The sequence below is a fragment of the Rhinolophus sinicus genome, chromosome 17, assembly GCF_057876585.1.
Source record: "Rhinolophus sinicus isolate RSI-liver-muscle chromosome 17, RSI-T2T, whole genome shotgun sequence".
Taxonomy (NCBI): Eukaryota; Metazoa; Chordata; class Mammalia; order Chiroptera; family Rhinolophidae; genus Rhinolophus; species Rhinolophus sinicus.
In genome coordinates this window covers 5271621-5291250 of record NC_142517.1, presented here as the reverse complement: position 1 = coordinate 5291250, position 19630 = coordinate 5271621, and the positions used below count along the sequence as shown (strand labels likewise).

The window sequence follows — 19630 nt, the reverse complement described above, 5'->3', positions numbered from 1 at the left end:
AACATTTTCATGCAAAAAATTCCTTATATATCATACCCTCCTGAAATAAGATGCATCTTCTTTGAATATATAACACAGACCAATCCCCCAACAATTTATAAGCAGAACCCAAACAAACTGCAATTAGTAGGGTATTAAGCAAAAGGAATGCAGAGATTTAACTTGCTTCCATAGCAGCAGAGCCAGAAACTAAACAATGTCGTGTGCCGTATCAGGAAGAAACCTGCCAGCCATCCTACTGCCTGAGTCGGATTCCCTTCCAGCTCACCAATAACACCTCCATTTTACCATGTAAATCAACGAAGAGCTCACAAGAGCTGAATGCCACAACCGTCATGAGATTAACTGTCTTAATAGCATTACAATTTTTTGGATCACTCTCAAAACATGAGCTAGGAAGAAGTGGAACCTTAATCTAAAACTATAAGAACATTTTAATTAGAACTGGGTATATCATAAAATTCCTATGACCACACATGGAACCAAAGGGAAAACAGTAGAAAAGGCGACTTCTAATCCTCTCCCCTACCCCCAAAACCCAAAGTCTATATACTTTTTTTTCATAGCAGAGAACATTTCCATGTAACTTGGCCAATATCACCCGAATGACAATTATTTCTGTTTGGCATAATGCAGCCACTATTCAATATTAAAGGAGGGTTCCACCCATGAAGGGTTTACATGATATAGGAACTGCACTTCCACTATAAACTACTACAACACCGGAAAAACATACAGGAAACAAGGGCTTTCAGACACTGGCCAACAGGCAGTACAGGACTGTAATCCCTGAAAGAAGACAAACAATGGAATCTGGAATCTAGCCTTTTGATTGCTCCAGGTAAAAGCCTGAAGGCAGTTTCCAGGCTGCACAACAGAGAGGGCATCAACAAGACAAACAGTAACAAGTGTTGGAGAGGCTGTGGAGAAAAAGGAACCCTCATACACTGTTGGTGGGAATGCAGACTGGTGCAGCCGCTATGGAAGGCAGTGTGGAGGTTCCTCAAAAAACTAAGAATAGAATTGCCATATGACCCAGCAATCCCTCTCCTGGGTATCTACCCAAAAAATCTGAAAACATTTATACATAAAGACACGTGTGCTCCAGTGTTCATTGCAGCTTTGTTTACGGTGGCCAAGACATGGAAACAACCAAAATGTCCTTTGATAGATGAATGGATAAAGAAATTGTGGTATATATACACTGGAATACTATTCGGTGGTAAGAAAAGATGATATAGGACCATTTGTGACAACATGGATGGATCTTGAGAGTGTAATGCTGAGCGAAATAAGTCAGACAGAAAAAGCAGAGAACCGTATGATTTCACTGATATGTGGTATATAAACCAAAAACAACAAAAGAACAAGACAAACAAATGAGAAACAGGAAAAAAAAAAAAAGAGAGAGGGAACCTAAATAGCATCCAAAAATCTCACTGAGTTGAGGAGACAGTGCCGAGTTTGGGAGCAGGGGGAAGACTAAAATACACAGGGCTGAATGTCAGAGAGGAGTGCAGTGCACAGAAAGCTCAGCAGTATACAGTGAGGCCCAATCAATTCTTGACTAACTAAACTTGGTAAAACTTCACCATGCTGCGGGAAAAACATGAAAAAATACTGTGCCAAAAACAATCCCAGAGCTCTCACAGGGCTAGAAATAGTTCATGTTCCCACCAGCCAAAAGAGAGAGACTTCAGAGTACACAGCAGGATTGTTTTGTGCACGCTTCCAATTTAAAATTGAGAATATTTTAAAATGTGTGTTGAAGGCAGTGAAGAATACACAGTGACAGCTAGTAAGTAGTGTGGCGTCAAGGCCTGGTTTTGTGCTAAGGTGCCAAAAATTTACCCACCACTGCTTTCGTATCATCAGTGCAAATGCCAACATTGTAAAAAAGGCAAATAATATTTCCATATTACAAAGATAGCTGTGACCTTGAAGACCCCCCCAAAAGGTCATGGATAAAAACACGGGTCTGCAAACTACACAGTGATAATTCCTGGCCTAGAGTAACCATTCAAAATAAGTAAGACAAACAGGCATTGCTAATAAGACATTCGTGGAGATAATGTAAACACTAAAAAAAAAATCAAAGGCAGAAAAAAAAGGCACAGAAAGCATAAAGAGAAAACAAATAGCAAAATGGTAAAGATGTAAGCCTGACCATACTAATAACTATATTAAATATAAATGGTCTACATACTCCAATTAAAAGACAGGTTGTCACTGTATCCAATGCGCTGGACCCCTGAAGCTGAAGTAGAATAATACTGAATGTCAACTATAACTAAATACATAGGTATGTGTAGTCACGGGATGCAGAGCACAACATAGGGGAGGTCGTCAATAGCACTGTAACAGCTATGAGACGTCAGAGAGCTAGTAGATTGGTGTGGGGGTTATCACTTTATGAGGGTTATCACTTTACATTTAACAAATGTAAACATCTATTATATTGCTTTGTACACCAACTAATAAAAAATAAATTTAAGAAACAACAAAAAAGACAGGTTGTCACACTGGATTCCTGCCTGTACAAAATCTGTTTTAACATAGACACACAGATTGGTTAGAAGTAAACAATTGGAAAGATATACCAGGGTAACACTAATCCAAAAAAGTTGGACTGGTTATAATTAATAAGAAACAAATTAACAGTCTTCAAAACAAGAAATACTACCAAGGACAGTCACTTCATAATGATGAAAACATTAGTTCACAAAGAGGACAATCTGAAATGTGTATGCACCTAGTTCACAGAACTTTGAAATACATAAAGCAAAACTTGACAGAACCAAAGGGAAAAATAAGGCAAACTCACATGATATCGTTTCCTCAAAAGTAAGACCTAGCCGGACAATCAGCTCTAATGCATCTTTTGGAGCAAAACTTAAGACCTGTTCTTATTTTACTATAAGACTGGGTATTATCTAACATAAGACCAGGTCTTATATTAAGTTTTGCTCCAAAAGAGGCATTAGAGTTGACTGTCCGCCTAGGTCTTATTTTCAGGGAAACACGGTAGTTGGATATTCCAGCACTCCTTATAACAGCCCCCAAAAGACAAAAGTCCAATGTGCTTTAACTGTTAGGGAATGGATAAATACATGGTGATATGTCCACACGATGGGGCACTGCCATCAACAGACAGAAACCAATGACTGATACCTGCAACAACAGGAATGAACCACAAAAGCACCATGCTAAGCAAGCCAGACCCAAAGATTACGTATCGTACAATTCCATTTGTACAAAATTCCTTAAAAAGACAAAACCAAAGTGATAAAATGGAACAGACGTTACATGGGGCCAGGAAAAGAGAGAATACTGACTCAAATCAAACCGAGAGAATTTTTTAGGGTACTGGAAATGTTCAGTTATCTTGACTGTGGTGGTTGTTACGTGACTATTTAAAATTTGTCAAAACTCATTTGAACAGTACACTTAAAAACGGTGAATTTTGTTGTTTTATAAAGTATACTTCAATCAAACTAATAAAAAACAAACACTTGAAACAAATGTACAGTGACTTCCATTAAGCTTCAACTTTATATATTAACTGGTGATTTAGTTTCAGTAAATCAAACCTCACCCAAACAAAATATACATTCTTCATTTTACTCTGCTTCACTTTATTGCACTTTGCAGATATCACGTTTTTTACAAATTGAAGGTTTGTGGCAACCCTACATCGAGCAAGTCTATCGGTGCCATTTTTCCACCAGCATTTGTGCACTTTGAGTCTGCGTCACATGTTGGTAATTCTTGCAATATTTCAAACGTTTTCATTATTATTATACTAGTTATGCTGAGCTGCGATCAGGGATCTTTGATGTTACTGTCGTAATAACATTACAATACTGGGGTGCCACAAACCACGTCCGTGTAAGATGGCAGGCTTAATCGATAAACACTGTGTGTGTCCTGACGGCTCCGACTGCCCATTTCCCCGTCTCTCTTCCTCTCCTCAGGCCTCCCTAGTCCCTGAGACACAACAGTATTGAAATCAGACCGATTCATAACCCTACCTGGGCCTCTGAGTATTCAAGGGAAAGGAAGAGTCACACGCCCCTCACTTTAAAACAAAAGCTAGAAATGCGGAAGCTTCGCAAGGAAGGCATGTCGAAAGCCAAGAAGGCTGAAAGCTGGGCCTCTTGACCAGTTAGCCAAGTTGTGAATGAAAAGGAAAGTTCGTGAAGGAAATGAAAAGAGCTACTCCAGTGAACACGTGAATGATAAGAAAGTGAAACAGCCTTATTGTTCACGTGGAGAAGGTTTTAGTGGTCTGGATAGAAGAACAAACCATCCACAACATTCTCTTAAACCAAAGCCTAAACCAGAGCAAGGCCCTAACTCTGCTAGTCTATGAAGGCTGAGAGAGGGGAGGAGGCTGCAGAAGAAAGGTTTGAAGCTGGCAGAGGTTGGTTCATGAGGTTTAAGGAGAGACGCCATTTCCATAACAAAATGCCAGGTGAAGCAGCGAGTGCTGATGGAGCGGCTGCAGCAAGTTCTCCAGAAGATCTACCCAAGTTAATTCCTGAAGGCGGCTACCTGAGCCACAGATTTCAGTGTAGACAAAACAGCCTTATATCGGAAGAAGATGCCATCTAGACCTTCATAGCTAGAGAGAAGTCATTGTCTGGCTTCAAGGCTTCAAAGGACAGGCCAACTCTCGCTTAGCAACTGAAGCAGCTCTGACTTGAAGTTGAAGCCAGTGCTCACTGCTCTGAAAAGCCGAGGGCCCCTAGGAATGATGCTGAACCCACTCTGCCCGTGCTCTGTGCAGGGGCCAACAATGCCTAGATGACAGCATGTGTCTTTACAAAATCGTTTACTGAGTATTTTAAGCTGTTGAGACTTAACTGCTTAAAAAAAAAGACTCCTTTCAAAATACTGCTGCTCATTGACAATGCAACTGGTCACCCCAGAGCTCCGATGGAGACGTGCAATGAGATGAATGTTGCTTTCATGCCTGAAACACAACATCCATTCTGCAGCCCGTAAATCAAGGAGTTATTCCAACTTTCAAATCTTACTATTCAAGAAATACATTTCATCTTGCTCTGTCCTTTGGGGTACTGTCACCCCAGGGGCTAACCTCTTGCCTCCCATCCATGCAGACCCTGCAGCAGAGACCTGCTCCCAGCCACCTCCTCAGACAGCCTGCCCCTGGCCTGCCCCTGATTAAAGACCAGGGGCCCCAGGGGGGGTAAAATAACAATTCCTAAGGCTGCAGCTGCCATAGATAGTGACTCCTTTGATGGATCTGGGCCAAGTCAACTGAAAACCTTCTAGAAAGGATTCACCATTCCAGATGCCATTAAGAACATTTAGGTTCATGGGAAGAGGTCAAAATATCAACACTAACAAGTGTTTGGAAGAAGTTGATTCCAAGCCTCATGGATGACTTTGAGGGGTTCAAGAATGGAAGAAATAAATGCAGATGTGGTGGAAATAGTAAGAAAACTGGAATTAGAAGCAGAACATAAGGATGTGACTGAATTGCCACAATCTCTTAATAAAACTTTAATGAATGAGGAGTTGCTTCCTATGGATGAGCAAAGAAAGTGATGGAATCTACTCCTGGTGAAGATGCCATGAAGATTGTTGAAACGACAACAAATGACTGGTAATATTTCATGAACTTAGTTGACAAAGTTGAGACACTGTTTGAAAGGACTGACTCCTATATTAAAAAAAGTTCTACTGTGAGTAAAATGCTATCAAACAGCATCTTATGCTACAGAGAAATCATTTGCAATATGAAAGGAAGTCAATCAATGGGGCAAACTTCATTGTCTTATTTTTAAGAAACTCCACAGCCACCCCACCCTTCAGCAACCACCACCCTGATCAGTGAGCAGCCATCAGAATCGAGGCGAGACGTTCCACCAGCAAAACGATTACACCTCACTGAAGGCTCAGATGATGGTGAGCAGTTTTTAGCAATCAAGTATTCTTTAATTATAAGTTTTTTTGACATGCTATTGCACACAGTATAGTGTAAACAGAACTTGTATATGCACTGGGAAATCAAAATGTTCATGTGACTTGCTTTATTGCAATATTCGCTCTATTGCAGTGGTCAGGAACTGAACCCACAGTATCTGTTAGGTATGTCTGTAGAAGCATTTTTTTCTTAGCTTATCTGTTGGGAGAAACACTGCACTGCTATGAACACAAAAGAAAACAATACAAAAACTCAGTGCTTGGCTACAACAGACACAGAACAAGATGAGACTGGAACACCTTATGCCAGAAAGTAAAAAAGTACTCGCTCAAAGGGACTTGAGAAAAGTCCCACAAAACTCAGCTTGAAGAGGCTCTCATAGTCAAATCTAAAGATAATATGAGCAATAAAATACAAGTAATGGATTATAACCCACTATGTAATGACCAATAAATCCATACTAAAACGTAATGAACTACATAAACCAAAGGGAGAGTAGTAGAAGGCAACCAATAAAATCCAGGTTCAATGACGACAGAGTTAGAAAACAACCATTTTGCAACAAGCATCGTTAACTAATTCAGGCAAAAATTACCAGTGGATCCTACAACTTGTGTGTGAAGTTTGATAAGGAACAGGTTCCTTACATCGTATCTCCCTACAAATGACTCATTAATTACAGTGGAGAGAGCTGGCAGCCACCACCCTGAGTGCTCAAAGACAATAGGACCAGTCACTGGACAGAACACTCTTGTAAGCATCCTGGCGGTGCCCAGGGAGGCTACGACATCAATCATGTTGTATTGTCCAAAACGCAGAACCAGAACTGAATGGATGACAGCTAAGTTTAATGTGCACTCCCCCAACTAAACTCAGTGGAGAACAGAAAAGCTTGTAACAGGCATTATTAGAATAACAGACAAAATTTAATGAGACTATTGATTTGATAACAGTCTTATGAGTGTTAAAGTCCTAATTTTGATCATTGTTTATGATTATGTAAGAGAATATGTTCTTAGAAAATACGTATTAAAGGGTAAATGAACATGACCTCCAGAACTTAAGCCTCAAATGGTTCCAAACAATATGTATCTAGAGATAAATGATAAAAGTATTACAAAATATTAACAACTGGTAAATCTGAAAGTACAGGAGCTCTTCATATTATTCTTAACGTTTTTCAAATAAAAAGGTTTTGTTTTGTTTTTTTTAAACAAAGGGCTTTGCACGTACTTGTTGCCACATAGCCTAGCTGTGGAACCAAATGCTCGTCTGCAGAATTTTCTCGGCCTGGTACCAATCTCTGATACTTGGTGGGATGAGGATTTCCATCTACGTCTACCAAAAATGGTGGAGGCATGAGGTGAGGCGCCTGCTGAGTTTGCTCATCTAAGACATAATTGTTCGAATCCCTAATCAGTGGTCGATAGTCAGTGTGGAAGAACATCTGATCAGGGATCTAGAAAAGGGAAGTTGACAGATTGACATGTTGAGGTTTTATGTTCAAGAAAACAAACTTTAAGTAGTTAATTATAATTAGAAATAACAAGGAAGTCAAATTAACACATCTAACCCATTTTCAAAATATCCTTCATAACTACTTATTTTACATGCTGAAAGAAAATATTGAAAATTACCTTTTCATAAGGCTTGCTGCATCCAAAACCAAATATCAGAAGATGTCCATGAGAATCTGTACAGGCAAAATGCTGTCCATCCTGTGAAAATTTACAGTCAAATACAGCTCCATGCCCTTGTCCTTCAATCTGGGAAACACAGAAGAATCAAGTTATGACCAAGCCTATGCAAGTGCTTTTGCTGTATCAACTGTTTTCATGTCAATAGCTATTTCTGAAAAAAAATAGCCAGAATACCATTTCTGAAAAAAAATTTAAAAACAAATTTTGCATTAAGCATGTCAATTTGTATTTTCTGAAAATTTCATTTTAGATACCACTAGCCTAGAAGAAGTCTTGGAAGACCCTCTAAGAATTAGTTCTCAAAATGATCGAATGAAGGATCATAAACCAATCCAAAGTGAAGGCTTTCTTTATTGCTGACAAGTGAATGACAAGCACTTTTCATGGACTTTTGTTTTGATATGTAACAAAATGCTACTGACTAATCTCCTACAAGGTAAATGATTAAAGATGAACAAAATCAATACTTCGCTGGAGTTTAAACTTTCTACTAAGATGACTGACCATCATGCAAAATCTGAAATGTTACTAAGTCTCAGGTGCATATGCCAACACCTGTGTCTGCTACCACCTTATTTCAAAATGCCATAGTTGAGGGGGACGCTCTAAGTGCATCATGAACAAACACTGCCTTGATTAGATTCCTTTCACATTGTTTTGTTCTTGCTTTTTAACTGTAAATTGTATTAGTTTATTGCATCATAATTTATAGTTGAATGAGTTGTTTCATTATCTCAACAGTGTAGAGCTAAGCATATTTGTTGTCTGAGCCCCTAACTTTCCAGTAACTAAACTTTAGGCCAAGTTGGAAAAATGAATCATCTGTCTATTCACTGCCAAAACAAACTCACACACATGCCCCAATACCTGCCTGAAAAGTAACACTTCACTACTGCTATACCAGATATGAATGGGTGCCAATTAACAAACTTGAAAAAAGAAAAAAAAGTTACTGGCATATTGATGGCACTGCTAATACTACGTATACAAATTTGTATTCTCTCATAACACAAAAAGGAAAAAAATGCGTATTTTTTCCATTCTTTGTTAAAACATAAGAACCCAGGTTCACCCACATAGTCCTTAGAGGAGCCACTCCACCACAGCCCGACCTGCGTCCTGATGCCACTTCACACCCCTGGCTTGGGACCACGCCTGCAAGTAAAGCAGAGGCAAGAGGCAGCAAGAGCCCTAGGCTGGCAAAGTGAAAATGGTGGCAGTTCCTCTCCTGTCATACACGTGGACTTAAGTGCTCCAAAAGCTTTGCTAAGGGTACCTGCTGAAAAGGAAGTTTTCCCATCTAAGAAGAGCCAGCCAGACCTGGGTTTTCACCTGTAGCATGAACAGTCCAACACAATGATTCCTGACAAAAATGCAACATGCAACTGTGCCTGGAGAACAACTCAATGTCACATTAAAGTTTATGTATTTAATGACATACTCTTCTGTTAGTAATTTACAACCCTATGTAATTTGTCTTGCATTTGAGAATTAGGAGCCTCACAGCTAAGCAGTGAAGAACTCGATCTACAAGGCCAACTTTGGGTGTTTGAAAGTAAGATCACCGTTGCCAACTTGAGGTTTTTGTCAGATTATTCTTGGGCTTAGAGGTTGTTTATCTTATATTCTGCTTAAAGCCAGAATTAACGTACTTTTCTGCTTTGGTAAGTTAAATTCAGGATATAATGTTTAAAACAATTGAGTCTTAAAAAATAATTAAAAAGATGGATGTACCTATGAATTCTAAGACCAGAGAAAATTTGTTGAAGGCTTAGTTCTTTGTCCAATAATCTGAACACATAGATGCAACTTTCAAAAATGCCTACATATTTGCAACTCAAGCATGCTATTTGAGTTGTTTTAGTGCATTTAATATTAACAAATAAACTACTACATTTTAAACTGTTTATTTAGAAACTGTCCAGAATAAGCATATTGAAATAAGAAATTTTAAGGTAAAAAAACAACAAAAACATGGAACACACAGACTAAAAGGTCTAAGAACCACTCTCTACAGGCTGCTACTATACTCTCCAAAATTAGCTAACTGGAGAATAATTTTACAAAACATACCTCTTTCTATGTATATATACATATATACAGACATACACACACACACACACACACACACACACACACACACACACGCCTTAACAACATTCAAATCCTTTAACACAATAATTCCCTCAGAATTTATCCTAAGGAAATAATCAGGGATCCATATAAACAGCCATGTACAAGGATATTCAAAGAGTTACTACTGTGCATATTTTAGATGCCACTTAAATACTCAACAACAGTAAATTAACTATGTAAGTAACATTCTTCTGAGAAAGGCTGAATTTAGTGTCAAAATACTTTGCAAATTCTTAAAAAAGTATTTAAGGCTTTGAAAAACATTCTTTACATAAAATGGAAAAAGATTACCAAATTATGTACAAGAATGACAACTGATAAATATGGAAAGAATGCCATTAGAAAATCTTCAATGAATACTAATATTTGTGAATGAAAGTTTATTGAGGAACAGAATAGTTATATAGTCTCAAATAGCACCCGATAAAATTAGCTTAATAATTACAAAGAAGAAAAACAACTATTTGATAGTGGGAAAACCTGGCAGATGCCACCTTAACCAAATATTTAAATTATCACCACTAATAATAAGACAAATAAATACCATACCTGCCTACTAAAATAATGCATGGAGGACACATTATTTATGTTTTATTCCATGAAAAAAAATTGTGTAACAGAATCAAATCATGAAAAAACATCACAAAAAACAGAAACATGCAGTAACATTACTTGCCTGTACTCATCAAAAAAAGGGCAAGAAATACAAGTGGAAAGATTATTGAAAATTAAAGAAAACTAGAAATATATAATCAGTTAATACAATGCATGATTAATTAGATCCTGATCCAAGGGGCAAAATATAACTATAAAGATATTATTAGGGGATGGCCGGTTAGCTCAGTTGGTTAGAGCATGGTGCTAATAACACAAAAGTTGCCGGTTCGATCCCTGCATGGGCCATTGTGAGCTGTGCCCTCAAAAAATAATAGTAATAAAATAAAATGTTAAAAAAAAAAAAAAAAAAAGACATTATTATGACAATTGACAAAACTTGAATATAAACCAGGACTAGATTATACTATTTTTGTCAATGTTAAATTTGCTGATTTGGGTAAGTATATTGTGGTTATGTATGACAAATTCTAAAAATATGTAACACCATCCTAATTTGGTTTTAGAATAGACATGTGCAAAAAGAAAAAAGGCTGGAAAAATGATGTTTGATTTCCTAGATGAATTTACTATTATTTTTTATATTTTTATTGAGTATTTTAATAAATTTAAGTAGTGAGAAATTTCTGTATAATTTTACCAATTTAAACAGACAGGGACATAGTCACACATACACACAAAGCTAAACAGGTAACTTTTGAAAGTCTTTCCCTTGTGTGAATCAGTTATATAGAGAAGTTCATGTATGTGTGTGTGTGTGGCTGTCAGGTATTTTATTAGGCTTTAAGTACCCTGATTTCTAGAAATATAAACTTCCCAAACATGCAGATCTGTTTCTGGCTAAACTTTGTAATCCAAATACTTGAAACAAATCCAAGCATGCAAGAAGATACCCCTGACTTCTTACCATATTAAAATAGTGTTTCATCTTGGTGCCTTTTGTAATATCCCATATAAATATGCTGCCATCATGTCCTGCAGATAACATAATCCTGGAATCAAAGGGATGTGTCTCCAATACAAACACTTCATCAGCATGTCCCTTTAATTCAACAAAATCATACAGTTAATGACGGTTTGCAAGTTATAAGTTTAAAATTAAAAACCTACATTGTCATAATGTATAAGGGCTTTTAAAAACGAATCAGTGAGAGTAATTTATACATTAGTACATAAATTTCTATTTATTTATAACATAAATTAAAAAAACATGCTTAATTGTATTAATTTTACAGCTTCAAAAATAAAATTATACTTCAAAAAAATCTTGGTTTGTCCTACTGTCTAAGAACCACCTACCAATAAGTTATGAAGCAGCTGTCCAGTGTAAGAATTCCACACTTTGAGGACATGATCATTCACGGCTGTCACAACAATACTATCATTCTGATTCCAAGCTATCATTGTTACTTTGGGTTTCATAAACCTTTCCTCTTCGGAAGATAAATCCCTAAGGCAAAAAAACACAACGTGTAAATTCATTTGGATGGTAGGCTATACAATGTATACAATCCCTCATCTACACAAAAATAAAGTAATCCAGTTCCTGTGCATACGTTATCAGCTATATAGTGGGTTCATCGAATGTGACCCACAACAGATTATATATAAACAGATTAATGCAAAACCCAAAGGGGGAGGAGATAACTCAGAAGCAGTTCAGAGACTCAATAAAGGCAGATTTTAGGACACCACTGCTGCTCATAAGAGCAAAGCTTTTTCTCTCTACCTCTTTTCTATTATTCCCTTCTCCTGAACCCAAGCCTTATGGGTAATACTTCCAACTGTTTCTCCCTCTAGAGATCACAAGAAATTTTAGGAAGACAGAAAGAAGAAAACCCATCTTCTTACCCCCAATGTCTAGAAAAGTGCCTGCACACAGACAATCCCTTACTGAACTGTAAACGAGACTGTACTCATCTCTTTATTATACTTCCCTACACACTGTTCCATGGGTGATTTGGCAAGACTGGTCTTGGACACACGTCTCTAATGTACTGCAGCATTTATGAAAGTGACATGCAAAGTTTCTCTGCAAAATATAGGACTCAGTTGTAAAGAGTGGGAGAATGGTGAAAGGCCTAGCTGCTTCTGAAATCATATAACACATTCTAAGAAATTATAAACATATAATAAACATTTTAATTAAACAGCTCTAAGAATATGGAATGAATGCTGTGTGACAGCTATGGAACACACATCTATGTAAGCACAGTGGAACACAGGATAATTCTAACTAGATTAGTCAGGGGAAAAGTGTAACATAAGATGTAAAATGTAATGAAGACTAAGATTCCGTGCTCCCCTTTAAACTGAAAGGTATTCCCTGTTGTGACCTTCAATTTACTAACAGACATTATAGTTCATCAAATTGACCAGCCAAGACTAGAACAAATATCCATCAATTCTTATATACAGAAAACTGTTTTTCAAGATTTGAAACAGGTACAACTTTAAATGAGAATGTTCCCAATGTGAAGGAAATCACAGGAAAAGCTCTCTCCATGCGTAGTATGGCAACAAGAAAACTAAGCAGTTTTCAGTCTCATCTTTAAAATTTTTATTCAGTGTTTATACACTGATGTCCCTATTTTCCTAATAAAACAACTGTTCATGGGTGGATATGATTTCAAATTATCTTCACTCCCATTCCCCTTATTTCCATGTGACAGCTGCCACTTTCACACTAAGATGCTTGGAGTATCCAGGTGTAACATTTTAAAATAATGCTAAAGATCCGTTTGTGAACAAGGATTATCAGATTTCCAGTATATATTCTTTCCATTCTCACTCACAAAAATATTAACGTCAAATACGTTTTGAAACCCAATAGAACTCTTTGAGCCACAGCAGACAATAGGTGTTAATTTCTCCTACAATTATTAAAAATTAAGCAGACACTGAGAATTTCCAAAAGACAAAATGTACAACATTCCTCAGAAAAACTGATATAAAAAAGTATAAACTTTGGAAATAAACTCTAAACTAAAATTTATAACTTTAGATTTCTATTACAGTGTAACTAAATAATATTTGCATTGGACAAAAGAACATTAATATACCTACTCTAGACCAGGAAGTATGCTACTGTGTTTCCCCGAAAATAAGACCTAACCAGACAATCAGCTCTAATGCATCTTTTGGAGCAAAAATTATAGTAAAATAAGAACGGGTCTTATATTAAGTTTTGCTCCAAAAGACGCATTAGAGCTGATTGTCCGGCTAGGTCTTATTTTCAGGGAAACAGGGTAGAAACTTTCATATCATTTACAATCCCCAACAATAATAAAGGCAGGTTGTCTCATATCCCAGATGATTTAACAGATTACTATCGAATGATGTTCCCAATAAGTGAGCAAAGGTCTGATTCCAAAACACGTATTCTTTCTACCACTTGTACTGCCTCACTTACATAAACCAAAAAAGCAAATGTATTTCAAATTTGTAATATTTATCTTGGGAAGTGCTAAACTTACCTCAGAGATTCTCAAAAACCTGTTGAAAACTTCACAGTGTTGGGGAAGGGATAGTAGGACAAACTTACCTTCAAATCCACCAGCAACTTTTTAAAAATTCCAACAATCCTATCTACAGAAAAGAAACATGTCCACACTTGACATACCTGAGTTACTTTTATTTCTTTAAATTATAGGTGGTTTTAAAAGCAACACCTAAGAGGAAGTCAATGCAATGAGCAACAGTAGAACAAATACGCTGTTCTTTCCTATATAACATTAAGGATAAATTCTTTTGGCTATGTGAGATCTAAGTATGTATTTATCAGTTATGCAGGAGGTAGCCACTCACACTTTGATAGTACTCTTCAATCCTCTGAACAAAAGCGACCAACCAACCAGGTAGACGTACAGCAAGTATTTATGATGTACTGCTTACAATAAACCATCTCAACTCACCCTGAGATTCTGGTAGCCATATCCAATAAAATGCTTCTCCATTCTAACTGCTCAAACCTCCAAATCCGTGCTGTTCCATCTCTGCTACCACTTAAGAACCTTAAAATATTCAGAAAAAGATCTTACACTCACATACATGTCACCAACAACTACAGTTAAAATCACAAGCAAAAGAAAATTTTCATGTAGCTATCTTGACTGCAGGTAAATCTATAGTTATTAATTCAAAAAACAGACCTTTAGGGTATATTTGAATGGAAAAAAATCTGGTTTGCTATGATTTGCCTGGCCCTATGAAGTAAAGCACATTGCAAACTCAATCAATAGCTTGTCAAATAGACTGAGTTTTGAGAAGACAATAATACCTGGAGAGGGGAAAAAATAGGAAGAATTCAAGATATGAGAAAATTAGTTCAGAGCAAAAGCTCCATTATAAGCATCTTAACTCTAAACTCAAATTAATTCTTGCTGTCTACTGTGTAAAACTAATCAATCTTTTAACCAAATAAAGTGTTAAAAATTGCAGCTTAGTAAAGGCACCTGAAAGACACTGGGGACCACAAAAAAGAACTAAGTGATCATTTTATTTCAGGATGCATCACAGTGGTTAACGAGAAAAGATTTCTTCTTAACTACTCAAACGTAAGGAATTTCATTATCCTTACACCTAATTTTTCTGTAAACCAAAAATTTAGCCAATGTGAACTAAAGAAGAACTACATTTGGTCACAGGAGACAGCAGAAACTACCATTCTAAAAACGTATTTCAAGTGTTTCCTCCTGCTCCAGACACTTTTCATTCAAGTAATATATTTACTAATAAGTACCTATAATATACAAAGTGACATATTAGCTACACTAAGGTGCAACATCGTATATATGCCTAAAAATGCATGCACACATACAAACACACTTACCGGTCACCGTTGTTACAAAATTGGATGCTATCAACTTTATCCTAAAGCAGGAAAAACAAACACTGAAGTCATCATCTACATAGTTTATAAACAAACATGCAAAAAACCCCCTCAGTTGTAGAGCTAGAAAGCACATTTGGTTTAAAGCAAGAGATTTGTACCGGTGCTGCTTAGCACCATCATTCAAACATGTATTGTACACTTAAGTGCCAAGAATCTAACTATGCATCTAACAAGACCAAGACATAGCTCTCGTCTCAAAAATAGACCATGCAGGAAAACATCTGTACAAAAATTGAAATGTGTATAAAATGATCAAATGTAAAGGTTTAAGCAGCTGAAAACAAGGCTGAATATGTATATATATACATACACACACACACACACACACGTTTTATGATTATGTAGACGCAAAAAGTATTTTTCTTTTAAAGTGATTCGAATCTGTATTTATCAAATGACCTCACAAAACTTCATTTAAGTGAAAAGCTGACGACTGAGCAGTATTCCAGATACCAAGTTACATAGCTTGTTATGCTTATTTTACTATACATTAATCAAACAGCATTCTGATTTCAAGAGCTTGGTTAATGGTTAAGATGAACGGGCCCACTTGAATAGAACCTACCCAAATCAACTGTCATAATCAAGATTTTGGACTAACAGATGAAATAACCACTGCAAAATAATGCACTGCCAAGGTGCTATCTGAGCAGTCAACATCCTTCACCATTAAATGCAATTCCTCCTGTTAGCAATATCTGACTATATACCAACAAGAATATTATTAAAATTAATTTACAGAATTTTAAAATCTGAATACTTACAGTGTGACTTTCAAGTTCTGCGATTTTTTCAGGTGCTTCAAAACCCAAAAAATACATTCTGATTACATGATCAGTACTACCTGTGGCTAAAAACATACCACCTGAAATAAAAATGTTTAGGTTTAAAAATCCAATTTGTGACAAACAGCTCAACAAACCAAATTTCTATATTAAATTAAGCAACTTATTCCAAAAGTTTATCTCAATAGATCCATTTTCTACTTCACTATATAAAGACATTTTAAAATTAATATAATGCAGTGTGATGTTGGGTTTATAAGACACATATATTTGCTCTTCGTCCCCTTTATAGCACAGAGCTCTTAAAACTTTTGGAATTTCCTAAGTGGTAAGAGCAATAAAGATGGCTTGATATCCGTCATGTGAACAAGGAGACTTTTACAAAACTACTAAGGGTGGGGTGGAGGGATGATTGCCAGGGGAACCAACCATGTGGGGCTGGAAGGCTCAGTCAAACCTCTGGGGAGGGAGAAGTGAGGAAGGTGAACCAATGGCCATGGCTAAGGACTCCATCATTCATGCCCATTTAAGGAAGCCTGCACTAACACCCAAAGGACTGGCTCAGAGAGCTTTGGGTTGGTGAACATGTAGAGATTAGGGGAGTGGCATACCCTGAGTGCCCCTTCCCCCAGCCTTGATCCTATGCATCTCTTCATCTGGCTCTTCCTAAATTATATCCTTTTATAATAAGCTGGAAACCTAGTAAGTAAAATGTTTGAGTTCTGCAAGCTGCTCTAGCAAATTAATCAAAACCAAGGAGGAGTTGGTGGGAAAACCCCATTCTAAAGAGACAGTAAGTCAAAAGCACAGGTGACAACCTGCTCTGAATCTGAGATGGAGCGGCGGCAGTGGGGTGGGAGGAATCTCGTAGAGCCCTTAACCTATGGCATCTCACATTATTCTCTAGGTAGACAGTATCAGAACTGAGCTGAACTGTAGGACACCCAGCTGGTGTCAAAGAACTGGTAATGCTGAAAAAAAAACAACCAGATGGGGTTTTAATTTTAAAAAGTTAACTCAATCTGGAAATGTTCACTATCTCCCTCTGCTTTTGTAGTTGTGGTGATGACCTGCAGTGCTGTGACTCTAAAAATGCTTGACAAAAGGGGCTCTGCTTTCTAGACAACTTTACATACCTAAACCTAGCTATGGAACATAAAGTTCACATGTTGAAGTTTTCAGGCTTTTATAGGGGAAAAGTCTTTGAGCTCTCCTAAAAAGAAAGATTAACACCCAAGTTCACTGTGCAAGAAAATGGGGACTAACATCCCCAAGATGTGTCGAAATTTAAAACTACAAAAAATATACAGTTTAGCCTATTAAAAGAAAACCATTATTTTAGCATATCATACACCCAAGGCACATGGCACAGGAATCACTCATGTGGACATCTTAGGCCTCATTTTTGCCAGCTACCTCTTGTATCACTGACTGATTACTATTAGATATCAGAGAGAGACAGAATGGAGAAGTTAAAGACAAGAAAAAGGCTAACTAAATGAACATCACAGATTAAACCTAGTGAAATGAACAAAAGTCATTTACCATCTGTCTGATAAAGGCTCTTAGCAATCATGTGGTAACTCAATAAATGCTAAAAATAAAACTAAGAAAAAAAGTACTAAAGATAGCTTACCAACACTAAAAGAAGAACAAAGCATTTGAACGCCTGGTCTAGGCTTTTCAGTGAACTTCAAGGGACGTGGACTTTAAAAGAAAATGTTTTAAAATACGTTAGTTTTACACATTAACATAGTTTAAACTATTGGTTCTCATCTAGCATATTTAAACATTAGAATCTTATTTCCATAGTGCCTCATAGTGTAACAAATATTTCCACCTATGCTATTCTAGCTGGGTGAATTCAGAAGACTCTGTAACCCCCACGTGCTACAGATCCTACAACACAGAAATAGCAGGCCTACTAAGCCCCATTTTGTAACTGAGGTGACTAAGGCTCAGAGTCTAAGTGAACCCATCACCAAGGCTGCAGAACAGGGCATAAAACCACCAGGATGGAAACACAGCACTGTTCAACAAAATTGGAATGCAAGCCACATGTGTATCTTTAAAAGTAAAAAGGAGACTAAATTAGTTTTATTTCATTTAATCCAATATATCCAAAATATCACAATATTAGTAAAATTTTAATGAGAACTTTAAATTCTTACATAGGAAATCTTTGAAATCTTTCAGTGTGTACTGAAATCTTTCAGTGTGTACTGGACACTTATAATACATCTCAATTTGAACATTTTCGTCAAATATTCAGAATTAATAAAACTTACAGCTGAAAAACTAAATTCACATACTCAAGTTGTTTGAATTATGCTTACAAGTTTTGCAATAACTGAACCAAGTACCCAGTTTTAAATTGAAGTTAATTCAGCTCTTTTGATTGCACTAGCCACATCTGATGAGCGCCAACAGTCACATGTGCCTAGCGGGTTCTGTACTGGACAACATGGGTCTATAACCCAGGTCATTTGATTCGTAAATGATCCCACCTAAATCTCTCATCATGTATCTAATTCTACATTCCTAACATTTTTCAAAATGTTTCACATACATATCTTATATTTTTCACAAAAATGTGTCTACTAATGTGCACAGAATAGCTATGCTTCTTTTACATACGCAACTGTCTAATAGTAATTGTACACAGTAAGTAGTCAACAGGGCACATATGCTGTATGTAATAAAAAATCAAGTACAAAAGTAAAAAGGCCACCACAATCCATAATTTCCCTTTATCATCAGACTTCATCAGACTATGTAGTAACATTAAAGAAGAAAATTTATTACACAATTAAAGTCACTTACCTGAATTTCAGGGATTCTAAATCCCACTGCCAAAAACAAACTGTCCCATCAGCACCAGTAGAGACCATGTATCTTTGAGAGCCTTTGGCCATTGGGCTAAACTAAAAAGCAATAACATACACAACTCAGTTTCTTGAGCTCCTACTAAAGTTGTAGTTTAAACAGTTTTTTTTTTTTGTTTTTTTTTTTTTTTTAAGATTTTATTGGGGGAAGGGGAACAGGACTTTTATTGGGGAACAATGGTCAAATTGTTGTCCTTTCAGTCTTAGTTGTGGAGGGTTCTGTTCAGCTTCAAGTTGTTGTTCTTTCAGTCTTAGTTGTGGAGGGCGCAGCTCAGCTCCAGGTCCAGTTGCCGTTGCTAGTTGCAGGGGGCACAGCCCACCATCCCTTGCGGGAGTCGAACCGGCAACCTTGTGGTTGAGAGGACAGGCTCCAACCAACTGAGCCATCCGGGAGCTCAGCGGCAGCTCAGCTCAAGGTGCCGTGTTCAATTTTAGTTGCAGGGGGCACTGCCCACCATCCCTTGCGGGACTCGAGGAATTGAACTGGCAACCTTGTGGTTGAGAGCCCACTGGCCCATGTGGGAATCGAACCGGCAGCCTTCGGAGTTAGGAGCACGGAGCTCTAACCGCCTGAGCCACCGGGCCAGCCCTAAACAGTTTTTAAGCATTAACTTCAACTGACTCTCTACAACACAAGAAATCCAAAAGATAGGTGATACTAT

At 37.2% G+C, this 19630-nt stretch overlaps 1 protein-coding gene across 6 annotated transcripts in view; it reads right to left on the bottom strand.

Moving 5' to 3' along the window:
• The window catches only part of BRWD1 (bromodomain and WD repeat domain containing 1), a 102153-nt gene that overhangs the window by 65550 nt on the left and 16973 nt on the right, over nucleotides 1-19630 (bottom strand). For all 6 annotated transcript variants that reach the window (XM_074325217.2, XM_074325220.2, XM_074325227.2 and 3 more), the window contains exons 9-17: nucleotides 18907-19007; nucleotides 17720-17790; nucleotides 16063-16163; nucleotides 15236-15276; nucleotides 14319-14417; nucleotides 11704-11854; nucleotides 11312-11446; nucleotides 7591-7719; nucleotides 7187-7412 (exon numbers count right to left, since the gene is read on the bottom strand). In XM_074325217.2, the coding sequence (XP_074181318.2) occupies nucleotides 7187-7412; nucleotides 7591-7719; nucleotides 11312-11446; nucleotides 11704-11854; nucleotides 14319-14417; nucleotides 15236-15276; nucleotides 16063-16163; nucleotides 17720-17790; nucleotides 18907-19007 (1054 nt within the window). The remainder of the gene's footprint in view (nucleotides 1-7186; nucleotides 7413-7590; nucleotides 7720-11311; nucleotides 11447-11703; nucleotides 11855-14318; nucleotides 14418-15235; nucleotides 15277-16062; nucleotides 16164-17719; nucleotides 17791-18906; nucleotides 19008-19630) is intronic.